Source organism: Echiichthys vipera, assembly GCF_963691815.1.
Source record: "Echiichthys vipera genome assembly, chromosome: 5".
Taxonomy (NCBI): Eukaryota; Metazoa; Chordata; class Actinopteri; order Perciformes; family Trachinidae; genus Echiichthys; species Echiichthys vipera.
The window spans coordinates 9,767,888-9,794,059 of NC_139830.1; the positions used below are offsets into that span (position 1 = coordinate 9,767,888).

The following is a 26,172-nucleotide window of genomic DNA, read 5'->3' on the forward strand; positions in this document are numbered from 1 at the left end:
ACCGAGCTACCGACCGAGCGACCGACCGAGGGAGCGGAGGAAAGTCTGGCGAAGACACACGGGTTTAATCTCCACTAAACAGAGCGGTCAAACCAACGCAAAGTGTGGAAGAAGTTCTGGTTGTGGTGGTGTAGCCCGGCTTCTTCTCGGCTTCACCTCCAGTGTGGGGTAGTGATTGGAGTTGACAAGCCCGCTTCACTACTGTATCTACTCCCCTCCTCCTCCTCCTCCCTCTCCCGCTCCACACAACCAGGAAATCGTCGAGGTGTGCTTTCTTTATACCGCTAGTGGCTACCCCGTTTGCGGGTGTAGATGCGCCCTTTTTTCGCCTATTTCCCCCCCCGTTTTTATTTCACTAGTTTGACTTTTAAAGCCCGGGCTTCACTTCTGAAGTCGGCCCAAACTTGCCTTTTCGAGAGGATCTCCACTCTGGGACAATGAGGTGGGTAAAGCTGCTCAAATCCCTTCATCTTCATTGTGTTTCCAGACTACATTTTTTGTGTTTCGGCCACTGGTTTTCACAAAGGCGACTGTTCACTTCTGACCCTCTAATGTCTCTTTTTGGAGTCCGCATAACAGTTTAATCTCCACGGCAGTTGTTTTCCAACACAACATGTCGTGTTTTTTCCCCCCACACTCAGAAATAAGTCGAGCTTCTGGCTGTTTTTGGTGTTGTTTAACTACCGGGGGCACACACAACATGACGCTGCGGAGGAGCAGCTTTCGTGACCTTTGTTGGTGAATTAACTTGATGGTTTTCGTATGAGAAAGTACCTGCTCAAGTGTGTCTGTCCGTGGGAAAATAGTCCCCACCAGGTTGGGGCTGTTGTTGAGCCGGTCAGATGACAAAAACACACTTTTGTATCTGTGTCAAACACTCCATGTTGGCTCTTGTGTTGCTCATTTGGCTGCAGCACTTCAGTATTGTACTGTGCATGTATCTAAGCTCAGCGGTGAGGAAGTACTCTTTTACTCAAGTAAAAATAGTAATACCACACTGTAGACATAAAAGTCTTGCATCCAAAACCGTACTTAATTCAAATTACAACACCTATTAGCATTAAAATGTATTTAGAGCACAAAAAGTAAAATGACTCATTATACAGAATGATCAGTTCAAACATAACAATTTGTAAATGCTCCCAAAACCACTAAAAATAGATCAAAAACAAAGATTTTACAGTTTTTAACCATGTACGGTACTGAAAACTTCATATTGGATTGATACTACCATTTTTTAGACCAAAATATTGGCTTTTTATACTTTTCCTACTTCTGATGGCTGCAGCTACCACTTTACTAATGAAGCATATTAAAATATTATATTATTAATAATGATAGATTAATGTAAATATCACTTTAATGTTGCAGCTCATAAAGGTGGGGCTAATTTTGTTTACTTAATGAACTGCTGTGTAGCTTACTCTATTTGAGTTTTGTTGATAACATTTTGTATTAATTATCTGAATCTCTAAAGTAAGAAAATTAAAGTATAAAGTAGCATAACGAGGAATTATTCAAGTGAAGTGCCTCAAAATTATACTGAGAGAAGTCCTTGAGTAAATGTTTGGTTACTTTCCAGGACTGTCCAAACTAAACCACTATCATGCAAAAACGATGATATAGAAATAACACAGGTAAACAGCAGTGTCTTCATAACTGAGGTCAGAGGTCAAGGGAGTTTGTAGAACAAGTGAAAGGGATTCAGTGTCTTGCTCAGAGGCACTTCAGCCCGGTGGATCCTCCTCTGTTCAGGCGGCTCTTTCAGCAGCACAATGACCCACTCAGCCACCCTGCTGCCCCAAATACGCTTGCTGTTTATATCGTGTCTTGCATTCCACGGCCACACATTAAACCGATCCCTCTTCTACTATTTTCTCCCTCTGAGAATAGAGAGGCTTTACACCGAGAACCAAATTTCTCGGTGGGAGCAGGCTCGTGTCCACAAATTCCACATCCTGTCACAGCCTGTGCAGTTTGTAATTGCATGCTTTGAATCCACCGCTTTTGGCTGTGCCTTTTTCTCTCTCTCTTTTCTTCTTTTTTCCTCACTTCTTCACATTAAACAGAGAAGCACTCCAATTATGTCAAGGAACACCTTTTGTCATTGGAAAGCTTGACAAATGGGAGTTAAGCTTAGAACCTTGAGGTGCTGCTGAGTACTGTTGGTGCAGGGCTGATAACCTGTGTGACTAGTTCTTTATCTCAAACGTATTACGCTGCCCTTTCTGTAGCGATATATATCTCAGCCCGGCACATGGGTTGGTCCAGGGTTCGTGTTTATTTTTCACATATTTCTCCATAGTAACTTTGATTACAACCGGAACAGGAGGTACCTCAGCTGCCTGAAAGCCTGCCACAATCACAGTAATGCATCAAAAATACCCTGCTGGCGAGGCCATTAATTAAGTTAATGCAGTGATCAGCAAAGATTACTGTTAACATACTCATAGGCACTTCGATGTGAAGCAAGGCAGACACAATAATAGAAGCTGCATCTAATGTTGTATTCTCATGCGGCGTAAGAGTTATTCCCAGACACAAACGCACATACGACACCCCAACAATTCACCGGTCTAGCCACTATGGTATATAATAAAACTATTACATCACTATGGTACGTATTTGAATTCTCACACATCATACAATAAGGTAAGCAAACTGCTTTAGCTGCGCTCAAACTATACTTCCCCAACCATAGACTACTGCAGAAATCAGACTGCACAAAAACACACAATGTAAATATTAAAGTCTAAATCCTTCAGAATGGTCTCTCCATGCTGTTGATAGGTGACAACCACCTTGAAAATTGTAGGTCTTGCTTTATCTGGATACTGCTGGTCCTCCACTGCGGCCTAAACGGTGATGTCACCCCGTATAATAGGTAAAGACTGGAATGCAGCTCCACTCATGTTCATTGTCATTTGTCCCTGTGGTATGTGAATGTTGACAGAAGTGCAGTCAGTTGGTCAAAAGTTCAACAATTTGACCCAGTTGAGGAAAATGTTTCAGTAATGCATCATAACTTAAAGCTACGTTTACAGTCATTAGAAGCGTCCTGCTGTTCCAGTCGTAGGCTACAGCGTTATCTCCGCTGACCACATTCAGTGTTGCAGTGTTCATGCATCTGTACAAAGAAGCAGATGCTCCCAAATGAAAGTTGTTGCTAAGAGAGCACCGTATCAGCTTTTCAGACTTATCCTTTTGTTAAGGTGGTGCATCCATCTGCATAATGATTCACTGTTATTGTCAGAGGTGACTCCTGCCTCCCACCATGACTCACTGACTGGGTCTCTGTGACTAAAAGACTCGTCCTTTCAAACACCAGCAGTATGGCCGCCTCAGGCTCAAGAGTTAACGCGCATGACGCGAGCAGACAGGTGTAATGCATCTGCTCACCACACTCTGTTTGCAACCTAACGAGTTTCCTGCACTCAGTTTAGAAGCTAGACATGCCTGAGAGCAATGCCAATCTGGGCTCCTCTGCTTTTCTCCTTACGCTCTTACATGAGATTTTTATTGATCAGCCTTAAAAGCAGGGAAATGGCCTCCCCCTCAGTCTCCTTTGTGTGTCGGCTCCAGCTTGTTTTTTTCTGCCATGGCAGTAACTCGAAAGGAATGCAACTCTAACGGTGATCTCTGCAGTTTTTCTGTCACATCCACTTCCTCTTATCAAGACGTTCAATGTCTTGACCTCATGTCCCAACGCCTCAGTAGTTGTTATTTAAGGAATTTAGCAATATCATTGCGTATTTGTCCATGTAAGGATAACAAGATGAAACTCATCGTTGTTGCGATGCCACAGTGTTGTGTAATTTTCACTGTAGTGGTGTGTTGATGCTGATTTTTCGTGTCTCTACTTGCTCTCCTAATTCCCTTGAACAGCCATTTTTTTTCTCTTGAAGTCTGAATTCAGTGGCAGAATGTAAACAGACTTTCAGCCTGTGTGCAATAAATGTTACTGCCTAAAATCTATTTTAAAATTCAAAATATCAAGCAAAGAAATACTTGTAGCTAAGATTTTCACTTAAAAGCACAGAGCTATGTAAAACTGCATTGTGAAGACACATTTCTGATTCACCTTCATTGCCTTTTGTTAACTGATCCAAATAAACGGAGGACATCCTGCATACCTGAAGTGATTGCATTTTTAGTGTGAAGAAAAATTGCGTCTTTAAATTTGTTTTCCAAACAAAGACCTCCTAATATTCACATTTACCCCTGCACCCCAGAAGCAATAACCATTTGATGTAATTGGGTTGTGCTTGTGGGAATTCTTATCTATAATGAATTAACTATAATGGCTTTATTTCATGCATCATAAAGTGTTGCATGTTGATATGCACTTCAAAAGACTCGCTGCACAGCTGATGTGACTGTGTCTAAACGATCACAAAAGCCTGTACGCTTCATCACTCCATGCTCTTCATTATTGAAGTGGTCTTGCCTTGAGAGTTTGTCTCCCACAACACCCAATCAATGCAACCCCCTCCCCTGAACCAATTTACCCCTCTGGGTCCTCCCACCTCTCATAAATAGGCCATTATGCCGGCCTGCCTCTTGGATTAGACGCTTTGCTACAGGAGTAGCTCAACATACAAAACCTACTATTGTCTACTTGGCGACAAATCCAGGTCCCTTGGTGGTGGCTGCCGTTTTACTTCTGTAATTGTGCTGTTATGTTCTCTCTTTAATAGCATTGTTTCTTCTGTGATCGCCTGTTGTAAACTTGACCTCACTAGCTTGTTGGTCGTGGCCTCACTTAATTAAGTAGCCTTGTTAATAAGCTTGGTGTTTTCAGAATCAGAAAACCTTTAATGTCCCGCAGACGGGGAAATTCTTTTGTCACAGCAGCAACAGAATATGACAAAATAAGATAAAAAATAGCAAAAATAGATAAAAAAAATAGCAAAAATAATCAATAAAGTTAAATTTAAAAAGGGAAGGAATAGAAATAGACATATGTACATATTCACATGATGTAGTGCAGTTGTTCTTGTTTTGTTTGTTTGTAAAAATGTGATATGGAGTGAATAAAAATTATTAAATAAGTCCAAATAGTGCAAAAAGCAGAAGGCATATTGCACACATTGCATATTGTTTTGAAACTGAAATCAAAATAATTAAATAACTGATACATTTGTTCAAAAATGAACATAATTCTTAGCTGCAGCCCTGTTGGGATATACATATTCTGGAAACATTTCATGGTTAAAATAACCAGGTTGGACAGAGTGTGCTTATGCCTAACACAGTAAATTCCAGACAAATCATGGTTCTTCATCAAACTGAGGTGAATGAATCCACTATGGCCATAAAGTGGTCCTCATTGACTGGTTTGATACTACCAGATACATTAAATGGATAACTATCTTGTTCTAAATGATATGGAAACCTCTCTGTTGCTGGTCAGGGCGGAATACTTAAACATAAACATAAGCACGGCCTGAAGCAACTCTTTTGTCTATCTCAAAGCCAAGTTGGGTGTTTTTCACCTTCCATTACACTGAGGTTGCTGTTCATAGAAGTTATAGGCAGAATATACTGGCCTTGTACTCACGCCTGCACATGACGTTGTGTTTATGTCTGCTGATTTCTTGTCGGGAGGGGAAATATTTTGTTTGGTTTTGCTTTAACAAATGAGGAGCAACTAATCTGCTGAGATCATTTCCTGTCACCAGGGAAGCCGTGCTAGCGTTTTTTTAGGAGCGATTATCTTAGAAGGGTATTGATTTAAGAGTTGTAGGCTGTATCTGTTGGACATAAAACAGTCTGCACAGCTGCCTTGATCTCATTCCAGCCATTTTTCATAAACGCAGCAAGGTAGCCATCTTAAAATGAAGGAAGATGACGCCACCATTCTTCATCTCATCTATAAAGATCTGATTGGATGATTGTCTCCCTCAGTAGGCACAACACCAGACATACTGTATAATTGGCTGAAAAAATATGCTTCATGTTTCAGATGTCTGAAACCAGGATAAGAATATATGGGCAGATTTCTGGATTTTAGCTTGGAGGACTTTCACTTCTACCCAACAGCAATGTGAAATCGAACAGAATAAACTGCTCTACAGTGGCTGAAATTAAGTTAAAGACACATCTACAAAACATGTGGTCTTTTTGCATTAGCCAGACTGAGTGACATCATCCCAGCTGATGGAGAGTCTGGGTCTAACAACGTAGTGAAACCGAAGCTTGTTGTGGGCAGAAATGCTGTAGCGATATATTGTATGGTCAGCACTGCTAATGGGCACAGAGATGCATCGGGTTCATCAAAGGTCCACTCCTAATGGAGCGTAATGGATGCCAGTTAGTATAAAAACTGCTTTATGCTGTCAGCCGTCTTAAACATTCCTATCTTTCACGTCCTCGGATCTTAACTTCACTTATCTGGGATGATGGGGATTGCTGATACACAAAGGTTGCATTAGATAAAACGTATTGGAGGAACCCAGCAGATGATTTGCTGGGCAGCAGATTCCTTACATTATCATGAGGCACCTCTTACACTGCATTGTTGTTTTTAACTAAACCAAAAAGTCCTAGCTTAAAGGGAGCACCTGTTTTGACATCTCCAGTTAAAGACTGAAATATTTTCTGCATGGGCGACAACCTTTTTTTGTTGCATGATTAGCGGTGCACATAATCTTGTTGTTTGATTGTTGTTGTCCTAGATGCTGCACGAAGCTCCCATTCTGCCAATTTGACAGAATAGTTAGAGACCGTCTGCTCTATTTGACTGGTATCATTTAGGAACTTGATGTTTAGGTCAACTGAGTGGTCAAAAAAGGACTATTATTTTGTTAAAGATTAAAACGCTAAAATAGTTAAGGCGCTCAATCATGGGTGGATATTGGCCTGAATGTAACTTCTGCTGTTGTGTTTGTACAAAGTTTCAGACAGAAAGTAACTGAATGAGGATGAACATAACTAAGGCTACATTCACACTGCAGGTCTTAATGCACAATTACGATTCATTGCTCAAATCCAATTCGATCAAATCCGATACGTATCCGATTCGGTATCACATTTAAAAGTCACCTGATTCTGTTTCTAAAATGTCAGATTCAATGCGACTTGTGCTCTTCACACTGTCAAAAGCAAATCAGATATCAGTCACATACGAGCGGAAAAAAAACAGATTCCGTATATTATATATATAGAAAAATAGAAATGTACGTTTCTATGTTTTACAGGTTTCTGCTTTGAGTGCAAAGAATCAGGTGAGGGTTGTTCAGTTCAGTTATCTAGTATCAGGCCTCATTTCTCACTGGCAGCAATGCTTTCACATGTGAGAATTAAAAAAAATATTGTAAAGTTCTTCAATAGGGCTCCAGCTCTTTATTAAAGTGTGTTTGCTGTCATAAACTTGGCGTACATGTTGGAGGATTTAGCTTTGTTGGTGTAATAGATTGCATGACTGTTATCCAAGTAGCCACTATCTGCAAAGTAGACTAATGTAAGGTCAAAGTCTACACACTCATGGCACTCAAGGGCAATGCGAAGCAGGAAGTATGATTAGGTTTTGCCATCTTGTTTAAAAAAAACAACTTTTTCTCATCTTTGGACATTTCTTCTCTAGTGCAAAGGAAAGAGTGTACAAGTCAGGGCAGCTGAGAAAGGGGGAGTTTTTTTTAAAAGTGGATTGTTCCTCCAGAAAAGTAGGCCTGCCTCCTCCTTGTGCTGAGTCGAGGAGGATGTGCTCCAACCTGTAAAAGGAATTGAGCTCAGCGAGGAGGACAGAGGTGAGATGGTTCCAAATATGGGCATTGAGTGTGCCACTAGTGCCCCCCCCTCCCCCCAGACACACACACAGGACCGCCCCACACTGCCTCACAAGCAGGAAGGAATTCATCTCCGCTCTTGAAGTGGTGTGGTCACACAACAAAATGAAAGTTCTTGGCCAAAACGTCTATTCAACTTTTCCTCAATGCTAGATAAGCTGTGCCAGGCAAAGGATGAGTCAGCGCTCAAAGAATGCTGAGGGGTTTTCTTAGTAGAGGAGTTTCAGCTGAACATGTCTGACTCCATTCAAACAGCGATATTGAGAAGGAAGAGCTTAAGAATAGCTGAGATAGCCTGGACCCTTGTTTCAGTGTGACTGACTCGTGGAGGGAGAAAGCAGTAGCCTGCAGCAACTATATATGTGTGTGTGTGTCTATTTGTGTACTTAAGCAGTGTGCTAGAACCTGTGTGATTGTTTGTCGGGCATTAGGAGAACAACTAAGAAAAAGAGAGTGAACTTAGCAGAGGAATAAGGCTAAGAAGGACTAAGATCTCCTTTTCCAGCCCTAACCTTGTTTTAAAAGCTTGTCATTTTTATTAAGCCTTCATTGTAGTGGGTACAACATAGGGAACAAACCTGCTTAAATTAATTTCATTCAGACCTCCAAAAATTCCTGTTTCGCCCTGAATTTGTTCTTTAATTACCTTTTTAAAATGTCCTTTTTCCTCAAAATAATTGGCGTTTGTGTTCCTGTTTGTGTTTTACATTTGAAGAAAACCAGCTTCATCAATGGGGAGTTTGTTCTGAGTCCGTGCATTGGGCTACATATTAACATTTACGGGACAGCTGGCTCTCACAACTCAACAGGAACTGCACTTTGCCGTTTGAAAGCTTATCTCGCACCTACTTTTACAGTCTGTGATAGTTCCTAAATACTGACACGAGACACAAACAAGTTTCATGAGATGTATGTTGTTCAGAGAGGTTGATTTCAGAGTCATGTGGGCCCTGCAAAACATCACTGACAGCCGTATACATGGCCGCGGGTGGTTTGAGGACTGCACTGTCAGATGACCATGCCAGCGTCAACAGGCTATTGTGTGTGGACTTTCCATGTCCGAGTCAGCATCGGAGGTCAAGTACTTTACCACCATCATGACCTCTGTCCAGTGTGTGCAATGAGGCAGCAAAACCCTTATTTCAAAGGAAAATGTGGTCTCTTACAGCATGGAAAGAACTAACAGGCGAATGTGCTGATTCTGGGAGCGTTCTCGTGCTGGCACATGTGTTTTCCCATGTTGCCTCTTTGCAACCAAAGCCTTGTCTACATGGGTATTTTTGTAAATATAGCCTTTTCTATGCGTTTTAACCTTACTTCCACACGCAAACTACATTTATGGTCACTGAGAACGGGTCTTTCAGAAAACTCTTTTGTTTATCTTCATTAAATCATTTCCTTTCCCAGCCGAGAGGGACAGCACAGCACTGCAGTTTTTCAGTGGCATTAATAAATTAGCGTCTAGTAGTAATTGCTCCGAGTAACGCAGTGAATTTCAGCCTGCATGCATGTCTTTCAATCCTAACATTATTGAAACAGGCCAGCTAATATTGGTAGAAAGAGCAACAAGTTAACGGCTGTCCTGCAGCTTCCGGCTGTGCATGCAGCCCCAGCGTAAGAAGAGAGAAAAGAGACTCTAAATGAAAGCAAAAGGCCGTAAAGCATCTCACACTGAGATGAAATGCAAACACTGGGCTGCAACATGTGTCTTTCAGTTTAATTAAAGGCATTGTGTTGTTAAACCCCCCCCCCCCCCCCCCCCCCCCAAAAAACCTGAACATCCATATGTTGAGGGTGGGTATTTTACGCTATGAAGCAATCGATTAGCATCCAGGTAGCCTTCCAGTATTAGCTTTTGTTCAGGCTTCTGGTTGGTAAACATCTTCTTCTTTGCAATGTGGGCAAACACGGCTTAGCGTATTGCCGTCTGTTGGTTTCACATGCTCTTGACAGCCCTTCAATATGTTTTTACATTTTCATTTTGGCAGAGTTTTTTTGTGCATGCTTCGTGAGAACAAAGGAGGGGAAACCCTGTCTACTAAAATACCCGTGTGCGTGTGTACTAGGCCTAACACTTTCTTTTCTCACTTCTGTCTGCAGTTCGTGTGTCTTTCTCAAACTTGATTTTCCCACGTCTGTCTCTTGTCAAATATCCAGGTGCTGTGGTAATAAGGCAAAGTTCTCGCTGAATTTATTGCAGTCCTATGTGCCCATGGTTACATTTGACCAAATCAAGAAGATATGATGGAATTTATTTATTTTTATCTGAAGTAAATGGATTTGGAGGAATTCATTTGTAAATTATTACTGGAAAAACACAGGCCCATATAAAGCATTATTCTCTAACACATCACATAAATTGAGGCATTTACAATGATGCCATTTTACCCCAATATCAATATGTATCATGCCTGTCAGCTCAATGTGGTCCCTATTTTTATCAGGCGTTGAAGAACAGAGAGGAAGTGGTTTGGTTAGACACTATTAAGTGAGTTATTGTCTGGCCCTGTCTGCTTTTAGTGTGACCTTTTTACTCGAGGGGAAGTTGAAAATAATTAATGCGTCATTGTTCGCTCATCTTTGGTACAGCAGAACGCGGTTTACTAATTCAACCGACGCCTGTTATTCATCCTATGTTTCATATTTGGCCATGAGTGTGTGTGAATCATATAAGCAAAATACATTCTTTCATTGATGAGACATGATGCTATTGTATGTATGCACTAGTTGTACATGAGTTACTCCTGCAGGTCTTCAGTATTCCCCGCTGTGTTTTGACCACAGAGAAAGACACTTATTCCTTGGGGCAAGACTAACTCAAAAAGCTTGAACATCATTAAAAAATGATAGTTCTGAGTGAATAAAAGCTTTTCATATAGTGATATTATGAACTCCTGGAGGAGAAAGAAGCCTGGCGAATTGTGAGGGACAGAGAGAGGTATGGATGCAGAGACAAATGGAATTACTTTACTTAGTGTCTAGACAACACTGTAACTTTAGTGTGTCTTGTCGTAGCCTAAGGGCTGATGTCATGAGTTGTATTTTGCTCAGTTAAACAGTCTCATGCTACACAGGATGCATGTACAACTATCCATTTCACTGCGCGTTTGGCCTTCTTATCGCTGCACCAAATATAAATATGAGCTGCAGTATTATGTAACGCATGTTTCTGCATGAATGCCACCGCAGAGACATCTCTCGACAGATCTTGGTACTTGGTTAAATCGTTTGGTTGAGAGAGAATGGAGCGGAAATGGAGATGAGTGGCAGAGGAGCGTGGTGGGAGGGTCAGGTAAATGGAGGAGGGAAGAGAGCCACTGGGCCTGACTGTACTTGCCAACACATTTGGGGAAAAGCTCTAAGAGCACAACCTTATACAGACATTTCCAAGAGAGCGTGAGCCCCAGCCATGCACTGTAGTTTCCTGTTAACCCCTTATTGACAGAAAAACCACAGAAAGATGAGGAACTCACTGGAGCTGTAATAACGACATGTGAAGACAGACTGGGTTTTTTTCAAGTATTGATGCAATAAGTGAATATCATCCTGCTGATCATTTCCTGTGCTGAAGTCTTCTGTTGTCAAGTCCTTTGCTAGAGGTATTTGGTGACTCAAATCCGTCACAGAGCATCAACCAGTGACCTTTGTGCTTAACAGAAAACCTCTTAAGCTAACTAAGTGACCGGTTGACTTAGTGCCACAGCCAGCGTCAGTGTCGTCACTAATGAACCGGTGGTCTTCGTCCGTGGGAGGACTGGAATAGATTGTCACCATCATTGTCTGTCCTAGTTTATTCCAGCACTAAAACTCAGTCCATTGAAATCCAGCTGCGGGTCCTCCTGCAGCCTGTTAAACCCATTGGACTGGGTCAACACATGGGCACACGTGTTGGCAGGTTGACAGGTGCGGCGGCGTGCCCGAGTACTTGCATTTATGCGTGTGTCCCACACACGCTCTTAGTGTCCTGGCGTCCGTAGTTTCATCAATAATGCAGCTGCTCACTTTCAGTCTCGCTCCTGAGCCCTCGCTTTCTCTGCCATTAAATATGCATCCATTTCCCAGTCCGAAGTCTCTGTCCCCTCCCAGTTCCCATAAGCCCTCTCTGCCCGACACATCAACAACATGCTTTGTGCAGATGGGATCAGAGAACGCTGCAGTATTTATCCATCCAATCCCCGAGGTGGCTTTAACCTGCTCGAGGGGACCGACGGACGTTGTGTGGATTTAAGACCGCTTGTCAATGTTGAACTCACAACTCTGTTGTGCCTTCTCTCTGCGTTGTAAAAATCCTTTCTATATTTGCAAACTAGTTATGTGTCTTAGCCTACCATGTGTTCAGGTTTTGTTACCTTTCAATTCACCTTTCATCTGGCAACAATAAGTTTCTATGGAGAACTGGACTAACGTTCACCGCAGCACAGTTATTATAAGATTTGTGCCAATTATAACACAATTGCAGGAAGGAGTTTTTCAATTTACATAACACGCTTTTCTATGATTTACAGCAACCCCAGAGCTAGCTGATGTGTTGTACAAATATATTTGTGTGTGTGCATATCGATTGTTCAGGCTGAGGCAGTCCTTATTAGGCAGTGTTGGCAACAGGAAGTGGGTTGTGGCTTTGGTGCTGTCACAGGAAGTAGCAGATTGTATCACGGTCGAGACAGATGGAGGGAGAGGGGTAGAGGTGGAAGACATGGATTAGGGGACTATTGGGAGATCACAGGGGGGCAAATAAGGAGAGGAGGGGAGGAACGGTAAAAAAAAATTGCAATTGACAGTCATCCACCGTTGTTCCTCGGTCTGTTTCCCTCTACCTCCTGTATTTGTTTATACCTTATACTTGTATGGGGTTTGTTGTGGTATTCTTAATTTCTACAATGACTTGATTACCTTTAATCAGTGTAAAATGCAAATGTGTATGCACACACTCTCTAGCCCACCTGCATGAAACTATAAATAAATGTCTTGTCACTGATCTCACAGCATGTTTCCTCGTAAAGTGTGAGGAGGTGGAGGTTGATGCAGAACAGATGGAAGATTTCAAAACCTTGTCTCTGTGACTGCGCTCGACACAACTTCCCGTCTTTGTCAGCCTCCATTGTTGTCTCGCTTCCCATCTTGTTTGGCATCAAACTAATCTCCGTTTCTCCTCCTCAAATCAATACTTTGCTGCATTTCTTCTCTTAGTATTTTCAATTCACTTCAAAATAATGTTTTGACATATATATACGAGAGGTAGGAAAAGGCTACAGGAGGTCTTAATCTTTGATCATTCCAGACAGTATGGTGTAGTTCCCTATAAGCCTTTTCACACAGAGGTTCCTGCAACAGCGCCGCAGTAACGCTAGCTTTTTGTTCATTCACACAGAACAGCGGCATTCAGGCAAAAGAGGCGTGTGTGTGTGTGAGCGGATCTGCACCGTTAATCAACAGCTCAAAGTTGACCCGACCCACAAACTGCCAAATGTATGCATTATAGTAACACAGCTGTCTGTAGAGAGAAGGACAGAGACGGACTGCTGCAGTCTGACACCTGCGGGTTGTGTTTGTGTGTGTTTGAGAGATGGGGAGAAGAAGTGGAAGGGCAAGAAACGGTGGAATATGGCACGCAATGTTTCTGTAAGTTATTTTTAACTTATGCCACTCTGAATGCTGCTTTGACACTTTTTGACCCCTCTCTTGGTCGACTCATCACTGCTGTGTGTTGTAATGTCCTGCCGGCTTTCCCATTCACACAGACATCGGCGCTGTACTCTAGTGGCTCTGTGACTTCCTCCGCTGCTGGCTCAGAGGAACAACAGGATCAGTCCCCCATACTGTTAACATACTGTAAAAGGCGGGGCTTAATTCAGGTGCAACAGGCCCGCAACGACCAGGCTGTGTGAAAGGGGCTTATGACTGACAACTTACCAGACACTGCATGAATTTCCGGAACTCCACCATCAGCAGCACTCCACTTGTAAACAAATGATACTCTATGATCCATCAGGTGTATGTTTGTATCCTAGCAGCCTTTCAGAAACAGGGGGGGGACAGGGGGAGACCTCGAGTGGAAGCCTGGGAAAGCTGGCTCTCATGCATAAACTTGTATTTGTAATTTTTTTCACTCACTTCCTCTACAGCTCCCCTTGTCTAACATATTGACATTTACTTGTGGTCTTTTGTCCAAATTAAATATTAAAAATGCATGTTTTAGAGTATTTTAGCCTATAATCTGATGTGTCATTTGTCATTAGATGTTGTATTAACAATATATCAAAAACATCACTCTCACAGAACACAGTAGATCAGGAATACGAGCCTTTTTAGCATCTTATCGATAGATAAAGCTGATGTTCAGGACTGTCACCAGAAAAAAATAAACCAAATATTTGTATTAGCGACCACAAAGATTCTTGATAATACATATTGACAGCTGAGTGGTGGATCACTACTACAGATCACTGTGGTTTATTTTTTGTGGCTGTAGTTTTTCACATTCAATAGTTTGCATAGTAATTGGTCAATGAGAAAAAAAAACAACATAAGAATTCTAGGACATTTTAAAATGTAAAATTTCAGTGTCAGCCCAAGGCAAAGCCTACATTTTCCTCTTGACATAAGCGTTACTTTGACAACATTGCCTCTTTCAGTCTGTGTTTGCAGTGCGTCTTGGAGATATATTTGCTGTGAAAAGAGCAATGTAAATAAAGATAACTGATTTATTTGTTCATTCTTTAAGCCCATAAATGTCTGTGTGGCTAGCCGTTTTGAAGTGTACACACCGTTTCTGGCGATCGGAAGGTTATGGGAAAGTTCTGGGAGATGTTTTATGCTATGCAGGCATGGGCAAGCAAAGGACATAATGAGCCTTTCAGGGCCTTTACATATAAAGAGATTTGTTTCATGCGTTTTTTATCTCAAAGGTAAAGCTTTTTTTCTGTACCTTTTTGAAAGAATAAAAAATCACATCTGAAATTCACTAACTGCATCCACAGTGAGATTTTTTTTTTGCTTGTGACCGTCATCCTCAAAACTCAACTAAAATGAATTATCTTTCTATAACTGTAAATAATGTTCTCTCTCCATCCTGCTTCCTGTCTTGCAGTGAGTCGAGTATTTGCCAGGCTCGGGCCACTGTGATGATCTATGACGATGGCAATAAGAAGTGGCTGCCGGCGGGCGCTGGAGCCCAGTCCTTCAGCAGAGTCCAGATCTATCACAACCCTTCCACCAATGCCTTCAGGATAGTGGGACGCAAGATGCAGACGGACCAACAGGTACTTCTGCTCGCTTTTGGGCTTATGTTTGGGGTGTGTATGTGACTGGCCTCTGGAAGGATGAGCGTGTGTGCCTCGTTGCCCTGTCGGGTGGCTTGTGGGCGCCAGTGTAAGGGATTTTTCTTAGGATGGCAAGTGCACGACCCGGCCTACTTTGCCTCTGATTGGCTTACCCAGATATTCTACCCCTAACCCATCTCCCTCCTGTATAAACCCACTCGTCCAATGATGAAGTACAAGACTTTATAAACTCTTACTGTATATATTTGAATCATTTTATCAGCAAAGAAGGCATTATTTTCAAACGCTGCATGATTTCTTTGCTTATTTTTCGTGCATTCGTGTGAATTATTTACTTATGCATATATGACATCCTAAACTGTGTACCAGCAAGACCTTTAGTGCAAGTACTGCCAGCACCAGTATTATAAATAACTGGTGACTTGAACTGTTAGGCATGAAGAGTACATTACCTCTACTGGTATATTTTCATTTAATTTGATCGTAAATCTTAATGTAAGGAGAGCTGGGGCAGCTGAGGCATGCTGGATTTATGGCTGAGATTACTTCAATTCACTTTGTTTTGCCCTGTCACAGAGGTTACCGTCTGTGTTTTCTGTGCTTTGGGAATGAGGGATCATATAAAGAACAATTCAGCAATCCTTGAGATGAAGCTAGAAAACGATACCACGCTTAGAGATGAGCTAATGTTTTAACTGTGTTCAACTAATTTCAGTGTTGGTCATTTATAACTTTACAGTGCTTTTGCTTTGTACTCACTAACAGACCCGGTTTTCTACACTACTACTACTACTACTACTACTGTAAGCTTGTGTTTTATTTATATTATGGCACTTGTCTGTATAAAAATAATGACCTTTATTAGGGATGGTGAGACTGTTGAAAAGAAAAAAGCTCTGAAGTTGTAAATAATATATTGTCAGGAGCTAGGAAATCCAAAGATACTATTATTAGTTATATTCCTTAGCCACACAACACAGATTGTGTTTGTTATCTAAAGATCTAAAGCATGCACACATCAGTCACAAGTTGTATTGCTTAACCTGGCAGGGAATACATATAAATGCACTCACACTTTAAGTTTAATTTTTGGGCACGGTGTTGGTATAGTGAGGATAGAGACTATTCCTCAAACCTGACAATCCACAGGCATGTTTGAAAAAGTCAGTGAAGCCAGTTTCCTTGCCGTTATCTCCAGCTTATGACTCACCAGATACGGCCAGATAAAGGTGGGCAGATTCCGAAATAAAAAAGCTGAGTAGACTGAGTTTGGGTGGGTCTATTCTTGACTACGCCCCTGCTCTCCATGCTGCCTCAGTGTCTCTCTCCTTCTTTAAACATTCAAGACTCCAAAGTGTTCCCCAGAGACAGGTCTTAAAGTAGATGATGTTTCCTGAGATAGTTAGTCTGTTGTGTTCAACCATTTCCTCTGACAATTTAGGAAGAAGCCTGATACCCAATGAGGACTCTATATTTGTGTCTGATGGGGACAGGCAACTTGGTGTAGGATGGTGCTAGATGAGAGCACAGAGGAGCTAATGCGAGAGAATATAGGGTGGCTGAATTTGTGTTCCCTCCTGTTCCTCATTTTTTTTCTTTTTTACGCTTGTCTTTTCAATTTGTATTTTGGGGCCCAGCATAATTGTACGATTTAAGCTTCATTGAAAGTGGAACCGTGGTATTAAGGGTTTTCTACAAGCAACCAGGCTTTTTAAACATGCTGTTTTCTTTTTCCTTTCACAAAAATATAAAAATACCCCCCTTTTTATCCGAAAATGTTAACGTGTTTCTGCTCATATCTTCAGTGTGGCCCTCCTGCCTTTCTTGCCTTTTGACAGGATTGTGGAGATTTTAGGAATGCCGCTGTCTGCAGTGGCCACTGAACTTGCTACCCTCTCTTTTCAGTGCATGTTGCCCGCTATGATATTCACCCTGACAGGGTCTCCTCTCCTCCTCTCTGCTCTGTGGAATCCAGAGGCTGTTAAACAAATAGTGAAATGGCGCGTCAGCACATTCAGGCAACGCTCAAACCCAGAACATTTTTTCTCTCCTGGTTTATAAGCTTTACGCCACCTGCTGGGTGGAATATAAACCAGGATAATCCAACAAAAATAAAGTGGACACTATAATTTGAAGCATGAGAAGGCATGTGGGTTTGTTGGTTTTTAAATAGTTGTTCCAGTTTTCTAGTGAGGAATACAATTCCCTGGAACTACCCTTTTATTTCTTGACGCCATTTGTTTGAATATGAACAAAAAGCCACAAAAGTACATATTGGGTTCACCATTGCTGCCAAAAGGATCCTTGTATTGATCATATGTGCGCTTTCCTCCCCAGGTGGTTATTAACTGTCCAATTGTGAGAGGTCTCAAGTATAACCAGGCCACACCCAATTTCCACCAGTGGCGGGACGCCCGGCAGGTGTGGGGGCTCAACTTTGGCAGCAAAGAGGATGCTACTCTATTTGCCAACGGCATGGCTCATGCTCTGGAGGTACTCAACTCCATGGCAGATGCAGGTAAATTAGTTTTCACCAGATTCCCAGCTAGTGGATGTTCAATCATATCCTAAAACTGACAAACAGATGTGAACAAATCATTGTGTTTTGTGTCAACGTTAAGTCAACGTAAGTCCATGAAATGGCAAATGGAACACTGTGGATTAGATTTTTTCTATTAAGTTGTATGAACAGTTTGGTCTAGACTAGTAGAGACTAATGCTCATCCATTATACCTGTTGAATTTCTGCTACGACCCATGCAACAGCTAGACAACAGCTAGAGTCTTTGTTTCTCTTTGTCTACACCAGCCGGTTATTTAGATTAAACCTGATCCTTTGCATATCTTGTGTTGTTGAACCATGAACAAAATAGAAACAATTGCTGCACCATTAGCTCTCTGGTACAGTGTGACAAACCTTGTGCAAAAAAAGAACAAAAATGCCTTAAAGGTACATCACCCTTTATTTATCCCTTTGTCACATAATGGCTGTCTACTTGGTCCTCAGACTTAGCAAACACTACTCCATGGATATGTGTATACCAATAAAAGAACAAAAACAGTTGGATACAATTCAGAGAGTGTCATAAAATACAAATGCGTCAAGAGTGTTTGAAAGCATTCACAGCAATGATTTCTTCCACGTTTTATAATCTTTTTATGTAAATCAAGAGTGTTTTCTGTTGTATTTTGGCAGGCTATGCAACCCTCCCCCGCCCAGTGTCAAATGGACCTACTCCAGAAGAACTTGAACAACAGCGAAGGTAACCCTCAGGCTTCATCTCAATGAAACCCACCTTTTATTTTGCTGAGCTGGTTTTAATAACCGCTGGCCGCATTTTATTGGGAATCCTCTTGGATGTCCTCTGGGCATGATTCAGTAAAAAACAAATGTAACTTATACAGCGGATACCCCTCACAGGTTTCTTCAGGGTCTGCAGGCTGGATTCAGCACAAGAAATTAGCAATGTCAGCATATGTTTAAAAAGTAGACTTTCTTTGGAAGTAAGTTGTTTTACCATGTAGACAAGTTGTCTGTTCTGTGAGGCCATGTGAAGTTTATGATTCTAACCGAAGCAAACTATCTTCTGGGTTTAGTTGCATAACAATCAATAGCAAGTCAAGCTGTCTTGGCTTTGCGGTAGTCCTGCTGGCATGGGTTTGCACACACGCATATGTAGAGGATTTGATGGCATTAGCCTGACAGTGCTAAACCCTCCATCAGCCCCTGGAGGTTAAAGGTTAAAAAGACACCAAGGCAGACACCTCCCACATCAACCCCACCTACTTTCCTTCGTGTTTCTCCCGCGAGACCTATTGTAATAACACCATGCACGCCTCGGCATTAACAGTCTAATCTCATTTGGACTAAAAGGTAATATGTTGCACAGTAGAGGAGGCTTTGTGATTGGCTGGAGGGACTGTCTGTCTCGTCACTAGCTCTCCCAGTGGCTGATGGCATACTGTAGCTTAAAGAGCCTTTAAAACCTTTAAAATCCACCATGGATGCAGGTGGTGGTGGATCTATTTTTGCATTATTGCATTTAGGTCTGATGAACATAGATTCACTATGTTCACCAGATTCAAATGGTTGTAAAAAAGAAAATATGGACGTCTTTTCCCTTCCCCCTTGCCCAGGCACTCTGCCTAAGTGGATCAGCTGTGCTTTAAAGCACAGCGACTCTCACTTTGTGTGTAGACCTGTGCATTTTTTTGAGGGGGTGTAAATTTTATGTGTGCTGTTCTTTATACAGCTGTTGTGAGTGGCAGATGTGATGAGAGAGAGAGAGGGGAGGGAGCAGTTGTGAACGGAGGCAGCTCGAATTAGGCCACTGTGTCCAGCTGTGGACTTTTCAGTGGTGGGCTAATCAAAAGCTACGAAATCCACTTCATTCTTTTAATAAAAACCGCTATTTTGAAAATGAATCCTAATTATAACTTTCCATACCAAATGCTATTATTACACAGAGTTGGTTGAAAACAATGGATGTTGCATAAATAAGCAGATAATATTTACACATGAATTGAGAATAGCTGAAAGCAGGCACTGCTCACCATTGCTCTCTTACACTGCTTTATCTCATGGTAAGCCTGTCTAATCAAAACACCCAAATTGAATATAAAAACGTTCTGCTTCATATATCTGCCCTGTTCATCCACTGATTTATTTTGAGCAGGTTTACTCACTGTGTATTCGTTGCTGACAGATGTGCTTGTTTGTTTGTTCGTAGGTTGGAGCAGCAGAGACTTGAACAGCAGGAGCGGGAGCGACAGGAGAGAGAAAGACAGGAGCGGGAGCGGCAGGAAAGAGAGAGACAAGAGAGAGAAAGACAAGCTGCTGCAGGTCAGGAAACACCTGGACTTGTCAACATGACTGCACTTTACTACAGTACAGTCTTAGTAGTTCCTCATATTTCTTTTTTTTACCTTGTCTTTTTTCTTAAGTGAACATAGCTATCTGCATTTCTTAAGCCCACCAAACATTGCAATAACATGCACTTTGCACACTGTGTGACAAATCTGTGTCAGACTGTACGACAATTTTGAAGCAGGTCAGATGCAATGAAAGTCTAGTGTTCCATTGTGCAGCTCTAAGATTTGAACTTTATTCAAAATGTTGCCCCGACCAGTGTATTCTGCATCATTTCTTGACATTGGTGTGTAAACATGGGTTGTAACAGCAGTGGCAATTTGATCCTACATTTCCGACTCATGCTATCTGTGGGTGCTAAAGTTCTCAATTGGCCATTTTAAATTATGATTAAGGATCACTGTTTTGGATTGCAGACCAACGATTTACCCACTTTTCTCACAAGATTATCAACTGTCTCTAGGACCTTTACTCACATGACAGTGCACATGCGTGATGCATCGTACTATCACTAGCACAATGTTATTGTTAAATAGTTTGGGAGTTATCACTGATTATGGTCCCTCTGTTTTTCTCCAGTTCCTCCACCTCCACCTCCACCGATGGCCCCTGGAGGCCCTGCACCTCCACCAGCCCCTCCTCCACCCCCTGGCCCTCCTCCAGGTCCTGGCATCCCTCCCCCTCCGGGACCACCTCCCTCAGGAGGACCTCCGCCAGCCCCGCCCCTGCCCATTCTAGGAGGAGGAGGAGGCGGTGGCGGTGGAGGAGGTGGTGGTGGTTGTGGTAGTGGTGGTAGTAGTACTAGTAGTAGTAGTAGTGTTGGTGGTGGTGGTGGTGGTGGTGGAGGAGGAGGAGGAGGAGGTAGTGCGGGAGGGGGCTTGGCGGCTGCCATAGCAGGAGCTAAACTTCGCAAAGTATCCAAGGTTAGTATGTAACAAAACTGTTTTACAGACTAGTGGATTTTGACAATCCTGTTAATTTGTAGCTTCTTTTGAAGGCAAGCTAAACTGGACTATAATGCAAGTGTCATTCTGCTGATCTATTCATCTATTCTTAGAGTTGTTCCTGCTTGTGTAGCTATGATAAGTGCATCCATCAGTGCTTATTGAGTCACCATGCCTGCACAATGTCTGCTGAACTTTTTGCTATTTGCTGCCCTCAGCAGGAAGACGGAGCCCCTGCAATAGGCAGAGCCGACTCCACCCGCAACAGTGGAGGGGGAGGAGGAGGAGGAGGAGGAGGGGGAGGTGGTTTGATGGGTGAAATGAGTGCCATCTTGGCACGAAGGTGGGTGACATCACAAGTTTAAAGTCAGATAAAATATACGATGCCAACATTAAATTAAACAATTAGGCCTCTTTTTTATGTTTTATATAGAGTAGTTATTGTCTTAATTTATGCTCTTTCTCCTTTGACTTGTAATCGTATTTAAAGTTCAGTTTATTTATTCTAACTGTTCCTAGTCTATTGTTGTTCCTAGTCTAAGTGTACAAGGTGTAACCTAAAGTTATTCCTCTTTACATTAGGAGAAAAGCTGCAGACACTGGAGAGAAGCCGCCTGCGAAGACAGTAGATAATGTAAGTCTGCTTTTCGTCACATTTTTAAATTCTGCGAAGAATACGGAACAAATGTGTTTTTATAGGTGGCTCGACACTGTAGGTGATAGTTGTAAAATAGAAGGTTGATGATGACTCACTCTAAACACAAGGTTTTGGTTTCTATACAGGATGATTCAGAGCCTCAAGGTCAAAGTGGTGAGGACTGAACACTTATCTGTTGCATGCCGCCTACATTCATTCTGAGATTATTTTTTTTGTGATATACAAAGGGAATGTCAACAAGTCATGTTTTTATACATTTTCATTCAGACACCCTGAGAAGACCTTGGGAGAAATCGACAACTATGACCAGGTAATAAAGGATTCGGTAATTTCAGTGCTGCCATCATCAGTAATCACCCCACACGTGTTTGGTGTCTCACCCTAAGTGTAGTTCTTCATCAGTGTGGTTGTGTGAACGTGTGTGGGTCTTTAGTCGCCTGTGGACAAGAGTGCTTTTGTGTGTGAATGTCTTCCATTCCACTTCCATTTCTAAGAGGAGGGTGTGTGTGTCTCACTAACAGGAATAACTCCATCCCCAAGAGCATGGACTCCACCAGCTCATTGTCTCAAGGTTCCAGGTATACATGCTGCCCCATTCACTCATGACCTTAGTTCCCCTTGCTTTTCTTTTCTCTTCAGGTTAGCGCACCACCACTGCAACCCACGTTCTGGGGTAGCATATTTTACAGTTGATAGCACCATCTAATGGATCAGAGAACGGCATGCACCCAAGGGACTTGTAGGTGTACCAGCCAAGTGTGTTATCTCTGACAACGGAATAATAACATAAACGCCTGATGGTGTAATAAATGCTTACTTACATGTCACTTCTGAGTGCTGGGGTGGATGCTGTCCTCTCGTGGTAAACTCTACATCTACTTTATAGTAGTGGCATTCATTTCTAAATTCTTGGCATCCTCACACTTCATATCAGTTCTTTGGGTGTATGGACATTTCTGCAACTTTCTACTCACTATTCCTTCATCCCTCTGGTACTGCTACTGGTGATGTGCTCGACTGACAGATGGCCTGTCAGTGCAGTGCCTTGGACCTTCCTGGCTTATTCTGAAACCCAAACATAAATGGTTGTCTGCGTTTGTCCGTCTTCTTGTCTTCTTACAGGCCGAAGCCAGCAGGCAACAACAGTAACGATGCCGGCGGAATGGACGACTCAGATTTAGAGAAAATGAAACAGGTAAATTTCTCATCAGCCCAGCAACATCAATTCTTAACCAAAAGAGCTGAACCTTGAATGAGTGAGATTACATGCACTTACAGTAAGCTGATTTCGTAAACCTCTTGCGCAGTCACTCCAACGCAAACACACACCAAAAAAAAAAAAGAAGGTCAGGATGAACACAGTGTCTATAACAGTACAGTTAAGATAAAAGCGCTTCCAAAATACAGTTGGAGGTAGGTGCAATATCGTATCACAGACCTACTGTATATATGAATTTACAGTAACCAGGTTACTTAAGACAGGTTACTTCTCTGATGACTTACATAACCGGCTTTCTCTGATTAACCTTGTCAATAGTATTATGAGTCTGTAACTACTGTCGGCTCATCAATTAATATTTTGCAGGAGATCCTGGAGGAGGTGCGGAAAGAACTACAAAAAGTTAAGGAGGAAATTATTGGAGGTGAGATTCTAAATATTATTAATTTTGCTTCAAAATACAGTATTTCGGGTGCTTTATGTTTGTTTCTCCTCTCCTCTTTTTTCACAGCCTTTGTTCAGGAGCTGCAAAAGAGAAGCACATAGTTCTGCTGAGTGTCAGGTGTAACGGAGGGATGTGATAGATGGAGGTGGCTGAGGACCGTTGGCACCTCTCCTACACTGCGCCCTCCCATGTAGCCCAGGGATTTCTCTTTTTCTCCTACTCATTTTCTGTTTTCTCTCTCTTACACAAACATGTGAGCATACTTGCCTATGTGTACATCATGCATATTCACTTAATGTAAATGAAAACCCAGGGAACCTCCTCACGTCGCCATCCGGCACTTTTTTAATGATCATTCACTAATATTGCGGCGGTGATCCCATCCATCCCATCCCTCCCCTGTTCATTCATCCCGTCCCCTTGTGTCCTCTGTGTTCTGTTCATCTGAACCAATTCAGAGCACATAGCTTCAGCCACAGTTGCTCTTCCAATTCGTCATCATGTACACTCATCATAACCCTCTTTTGTGCAGAAATCCTGCTACTTGTGTCTTCTCCCTTCTGCTATCAGACGCACCATTTACTGATAGAGCAGTCTTCAGTATTCAGGGACAATGTATCAGTCACATTTTTACTGTAATAGCAAGATGCTGGCATGCTGGGATCCTTTTTCTCTCTTTCTCAGTTGGAAAAATCATTCGACCTTAAATACTGCTACAGATGGTTCATTTCAGACATCTGCTAGTAGGTTATTGTCTCTAAAGGTAGTTGAAGGTTGAAAAACAACAATAATCGAGGATGGATCAGAGACCCCAACTCCCTGACTACTGCAGTGTCGCTCCGTCAAGTGGATTTTCAACTCCCAGCAATGGCTAAGAACTAAAAGAGCACAACACAAGCCTTCACTGCTGCAAGATAGAGAAGTTAGAGGAAAAGGAGACAAGCAAAGGGAATCTGATGGACAACCTGAGTGCTGTGAAAGAGGAGTGTGTTGTAGTTTTATGATGTGTGAGAAATGTATTCTCTTTGCATTGCACTTGTTCCAGAGGAAGTGTGTCTGTGTGCCACACTGCCTTGACAGACTATTCCCTCTCACTCAAAATGAGCTATTTGTTGGCCAGTGCAGTGGTCCTACACTGTGCATCCACTAGTTATTTTTTTTTCTAACTTTGAAACATGAATAATGGCCATGATGAGGTCAAATAATTTGGCCATGACCAACTGCCTTGAGAATAAATATATGAATATATATATATAAGGAAAAAATATATATTTGTTTTGAGGGAAAATGTTAGCAAAAATGAAATGGTGTTTCTATTTTAATTGAAATGACTGGTGAATGGGGATTTTGTTTTCCTTTTCTTTCTTTTTTTTTTCAATGATGTTTTCTTATGAAATGTTATTTTGGGTTTACTGTTTCTTTTTTTCTAATAGAGTCTAGGCTTTTTACACTGAAATATTAAGAAAACAGCTTAGAGACACTGGATTAGAAATGCCTTTATAGTCGAATACAGCTGCTTCTTGAAATGCATTACTTTGTCTCGAGTCATCTTTCGCATCCTGTTGTAAGATTTCTTTGAATTTAGACTCAAACCTTCATTAACTGTGGGCTGTGTTGCACAAACTTTTTCACCTTGAAATCCAAACTCGTATGTTGAGTGGAGACATTTGATTTAGAGCCTGGCTTAGAAATGTTTTGAAATGAATAAAATATTTTAGATGAAAAACATTGACCTGTTGATGAACAATTTCAGCCATGTGGTTTCTTACTTCACGACGACAAAGATGTGCAGACTGAGTATCTTTAGCACGTTAAGTTGGACATTTTGACCTTTGCTTGTACATGTATGTACTCTTCACTGGGTTAATAGTTGGAAAAAGCTCAAAAAATATATTGTCATGGATTTAAAAATGTATTTTTATTTATTATTGGGGTTTTTTTCAAGTAAGAAATCTTTATTTTGGATTAAGAACAAGCAGACAACTTAAAAAATAGATATTCATACAAGTAAGACCAGTGTGCAAACAATACATATCAAAAATATAGCTAAACAATAATAAATAATATATAAACAGATTAAAAAATGTAATGTAGTAATTTGTTATGGAACTGACGTACATGGGCTACTTGAGGTTTTCTAGAGCACTGGTTCTCAAACTGTGGTGTTACTCAAGCTCTCTCTGGTGGTACGTGAAGGAATCTCCAGAGTGGAAAAATGTCTTACAAATTTACATGATACTGAGAAAATACTGTGAAATGTTATTTAAAATAAGTTCAGCATTTCCTGTAATATTTAAGTTTCAATATCAGCCTTCTAGTAGTCATGCTCAAGAGCTAAACTGGGATGGAAGATGGTCAGCAGAGGTAAAATGATTGGTTTGAAAACATTGACGTGTCAGTTCTGATGCTACCTCTTCATACAGCGTGGCAACAATAAATAATCTTCTGATTGGGAATAAACCTTCCTGTCTGTAGCTGAATAGTGGAGGCCTATGCTGCTGTATTTTAACAGTGGTCTTCGTGGTGGTAGACTTGAAAGAGCCTGATATTTTCTGAGGTGGTACCCTATGTACAGAGTTTGTAATGGAGAATAGACTTCAATCTGATGCTGTTAGGAAGGCAAGTTTATTTGCATGGCACCTTTTAACAGCAAGGTAATTTAAAGTACTTTACATAAATCATTAAATGTATTGGAATTAACACAATGACATTAAGATTTTTTTTAAATGCAAACAAGCAAAAACAATAATTTTAAATAAAAAAACAATATCAAAGGAATAGAAGCTACAGTGCAGTATAAGCAGTTAATACATTGTCTTGTTTACTGATAACATAAAATATATGTACACAGTAAAAGGGTTACGAGTTTAAAAGCACAGAAATTGTATTATTTTGCTTAAATTGGGAATAGATCATGTCCATCCATAACATGGGGCCAGTGTCCTTCCAGAGCTCCCTGGATGCTTC

At 41.5% G+C, this 26,172-nt stretch overlaps 1 protein-coding gene across 2 annotated transcripts; it reads left to right on the plus strand.

Annotated features, from left to right (window-relative positions):
* vaspb (vasodilator stimulated phosphoprotein b) lies at positions 1-25,249 on the plus strand. Of its 2 annotated transcripts, XM_083913454.1 has the most exons (14): positions 1-442; positions 14,878-15,049; positions 17,408-17,588; positions 18,266-18,332; positions 19,800-19,912; positions 20,519-20,862; positions 21,102-21,226; positions 21,466-21,517; positions 21,667-21,694; positions 21,809-21,851; positions 22,063-22,119; positions 22,664-22,736; positions 23,127-23,184; positions 23,272-25,247. In XM_083913454.1, the coding sequence occupies exons 1-14, from the start codon at positions 438-440 to the stop codon at positions 23,304-23,306; spliced, it is 1,353 nt and encodes a 450-aa protein (XP_083769580.1). In that variant the 5' UTR covers positions 1-437; the 3' UTR covers positions 23,307-25,247. The 2 variants fall into 2 exon arrangements, with proteins under 2 accessions (XP_083769580.1, XP_083769581.1); XM_083913455.1 differs by lacking the exon at positions 22,063-22,119 and having other exon boundaries at positions 23,272-25,249.
* The last annotated feature ends 923 nt before the right edge of the window (positions 25,250-26,172 follow it).

Coding starts and splice junctions, on each gene's coding strand:
- vaspb (XM_083913454.1), top strand. Junction 15,050..17,407: donor AGATGCAGACGGACCAACAG/GTACTTCTGCTC, acceptor TTTCCTCCCCAG/GTGGTTATTAACTGTCCAAT. Junction 21,852..22,062: donor AAATCGACAACTATGACCAG/GTAATAAAGGAT, acceptor TCTCACTAACAG/GAATAACTCCATCCCCAAGA.